The sequence below is a fragment of the Lactuca virosa genome, chromosome 3 (genome assembly GCF_052849685.1).
Source record: "Lactuca virosa cultivar CGN04683 chromosome 3, Lactuca_virosa_CGN04683_v6, whole genome shotgun sequence".
Lineage (NCBI taxonomy): Eukaryota > Viridiplantae > Streptophyta > Magnoliopsida > Asterales > Asteraceae > Lactuca > Lactuca virosa.
Genome location: NC_136428.1, coordinates 87,526,076 through 87,528,949, shown reverse-complemented (window position 1 = coordinate 87,528,949; position 2,874 = coordinate 87,526,076). Strand labels below are relative to the sequence as shown.

The 2,874-nt window shown below is 37.2% G+C and overlaps 1 protein-coding gene across 1 annotated transcript; it reads right to left on the bottom strand.

Moving 5' to 3' along the window:
• Positions 1 to 458: 458 nt before the first annotated feature.
• On the bottom strand, positions 459 to 2,562 carry LOC145162459 (uncharacterized). Its single transcript, XM_079081603.1, has 3 exons — positions 1,773 to 2,562; positions 1,138 to 1,309; positions 459 to 958 (listed from the first exon to the last, which is right to left on the bottom strand). The coding sequence occupies exons 1-3, from the start codon at positions 2,358 to 2,360 to the stop codon at positions 489 to 491; spliced, it is 1,230 nt and encodes a 409-aa protein (XP_078937729.1). The 5' UTR covers positions 2,361 to 2,562; the 3' UTR covers positions 459 to 488.
• Between the last annotated feature and the right edge of the window lie 312 nt (positions 2,563 to 2,874).

Below are 2,874 nucleotides of genomic sequence, written 5' to 3'. Positions count from 1 at the left end.
CTTATACGACTTAGCTCTGTTTTTTATCCAATTAAAAGTGCTAATACTAACATCATCAGCCATAAGCATAGTAACTCTTTTGAATCGTTTTACTATCAACCCCCGAACTCAACATGTCAAGCAGACCAGAGCAAGAGCAAGGTTGCGTTTGGAGGACTTTAGACCACTCCACCAGCCATTCGCATAGTTTCGAAGCTACACTACAGGAAAAGAAAACGCGATACAGACTCTCTTCCTCGATCAGACAGAAATGACACAAGCTCGATGAAACATTTATCCCACGTTTCAATAAGTTTGAAAAGATGGGAATCTTATTTTTAAAGATCCTCCACACAAAGCAATTAACTTTTAATGAAATCCAATTTATCCGGTGTAAATAAGTTTGGAAATATGAATTAACTAATATTAATAATATACATGAGAAATAATATATAATTATATTTAATGTAAACCAACCATCAAATTATATGTAAATCATTCAACCCAAGCTAGATTTCAAGGGTTTCCTCCATTTTAATACCGTCAACAAGACTAATTTTTATATTAGCAATCAGTTCTTGCATTTGCTCCCTAGAATGAAGTGGTGAAGGGTAAACAAAAACACAGTCCAATTGTCCATCTACTACTGTATCAAAAATGGCGATGGATGGGCCTACTCCATGAACTGAAGCACAACCAACATAGTCTTCTAGGAAAAGATCTTGTCTCATTTCAGTAGTCGTCTCAATAACAGTATCTTCAAACACCGTTAGCAATGCAGTTCTCAAGGATGACTTCGGTGTCAAACTAGGGTTGTCTACAGCCTTGGACATGAGGAAGTTCAAGTCAGCCATATCTGTGAAATGTTTGTTGTTGTTCTTTAAGCTTGCGAATGAGATGTAGCTTCTTGTTGCCAAGTCCCAAAGGTTTTCCCCTCGTTTAACTTCTTGAATCGTGCTGATAGCAGAATGGTAAAATCCTGAAAAACAAATGGCAAATGTAGGATTGATAAAAGGTGATCTATCTCTTAGAATTTCAAACTTTCAGCAATGATTAGTTAGTATTTCTATGAGGAAAATATTCCATAATCAAGATATATATAGTTACTACTGTATACATGTATGTTCGGTGGCATGTTTTTATCCAGAAACAACCAACCTAAATTATGGCGAAATAGTGGTGGTTGGAGATATGAGCGACGATCATTTAAATAAATCACACCATATTTTTTCCGGCTGTTGTTATTAGGGCGGCGTTTGGAGGAATAGACGGAAAGTAGTGTCACCGCAGCTAATACTCCACATAATTTGATACCTCTTGACGTGCAACCCTATGAAATGAACGAAATTATCATAAGTACGTAAAGATTGACAACTATATTTAATATTTTTATTTTTTATTTGTTTTTACAAGTTTACATGTTAACATTACTAACTAACGGTCATCCACAATGCATTGAACTCCATACAGTTCGATGAATTGTCACATCATTTTTCTACATTCCATACAACTCAATCAATTTTTTCCTAATGCATTGAACTCTACAAAGTTCAATAGAAAGTTAAAAAAACTAATTTATAGTGTGTATTTAAAATTAGAAAACTTTTCTTTTTTCCATTGAGAAGTTCAATGGACATTGAACTCCAAATCCATTGAATGTCAATGTGGCATCTCACTATGGTAGAGTTTTATCCATTGAATGACAACTAGACTTGTCATCTCATTCAACCCTCCCATTGAACTCATCATTGTAGATGCTCTAATTAAAATTGTCAAATGGAAATCCAACTTACAGCTAATATCATCCGAGTTTCTTCTGTGCTCATTTTCAATCTCACTACTTCTGAATGTAGAGGCCCTTTCACATCTTTAAACTTCAAATTTGAAAGCCGGAATGAGTTGACTGAGTGTGTCAACATATCATTCCCATGTGCCCACATCGTCTTCGTTGCCTTGCCACTTGGAATTAATTCCTCTATTCCCATATTACCCTCGTCTTTATACCCTCCTCCCTCCCTCTCCCCCAGCGCCTCACTCAACTCCTTGAGCAATGAAACTGCTGTGGTCCGATCACACACTGAGGTGTGCAACCGCAACACAAGAATCCATTTCTGGTCTGGCAAGGTGTACAAGTTAACAAACCATAAGTAGAACCCTCCCATGCACATTGAACGGGTAGCAATAGTGGACCATTCATTGATGTTGAGCTCATGCTCGAGAATCAGTTGCAAAGGCGACAGGGAAGCGTTGGAGCCAGAGCTCATGAGGGTCTGAAGGAGTTCGGAGGTGGTGCAGAGGTTGATGATATTTAGGCGAAGGTGAGGGATAGGAGGGTTGATGATGAAAGACGTTGAGCCAGTGGAGGTGTTTTTGTATAGCATGGAATTGAGGATAGGATGGTCATTCTGGATTTTGTGAAGGGATTTTTTCAGAATAGTGATATCCGGTTGTTTTGAGACTTGAAGGGCAAGTATGGTTATCCCTGTGCCACTAGCCGCTACCTTGCACCAGTTTAGCTCAGTGCCTCCTAGCAATCTTGTGGTGCTCCCATATTTTCTTGAATTATCGCTCTTTTTTTTTTTTTTTTTTTGAGAGAGAGAGAGAGAGATATATATATATATATATATATATGTTACAATACAAGTTTGAAAGTAGTATGCGCAAATTAGGTAACGTCGCTTGGTTGTTACTTATAGGAAGTCAGGGTAATTATATTTTATATGGTGTAAAAATATTAACTTGATAATTAAGAAGCTTATCGAAATTGGTGGCTTGTACTTCAATTAGGGCAGCAATTCCTTATTATCAAAAAGAATTACATTAATTTGGGAATTGTTCCCATGCATGAGAGCGTCGTGATTGCATGATAGGTTGAAATTGTGAACTAACTGTTTT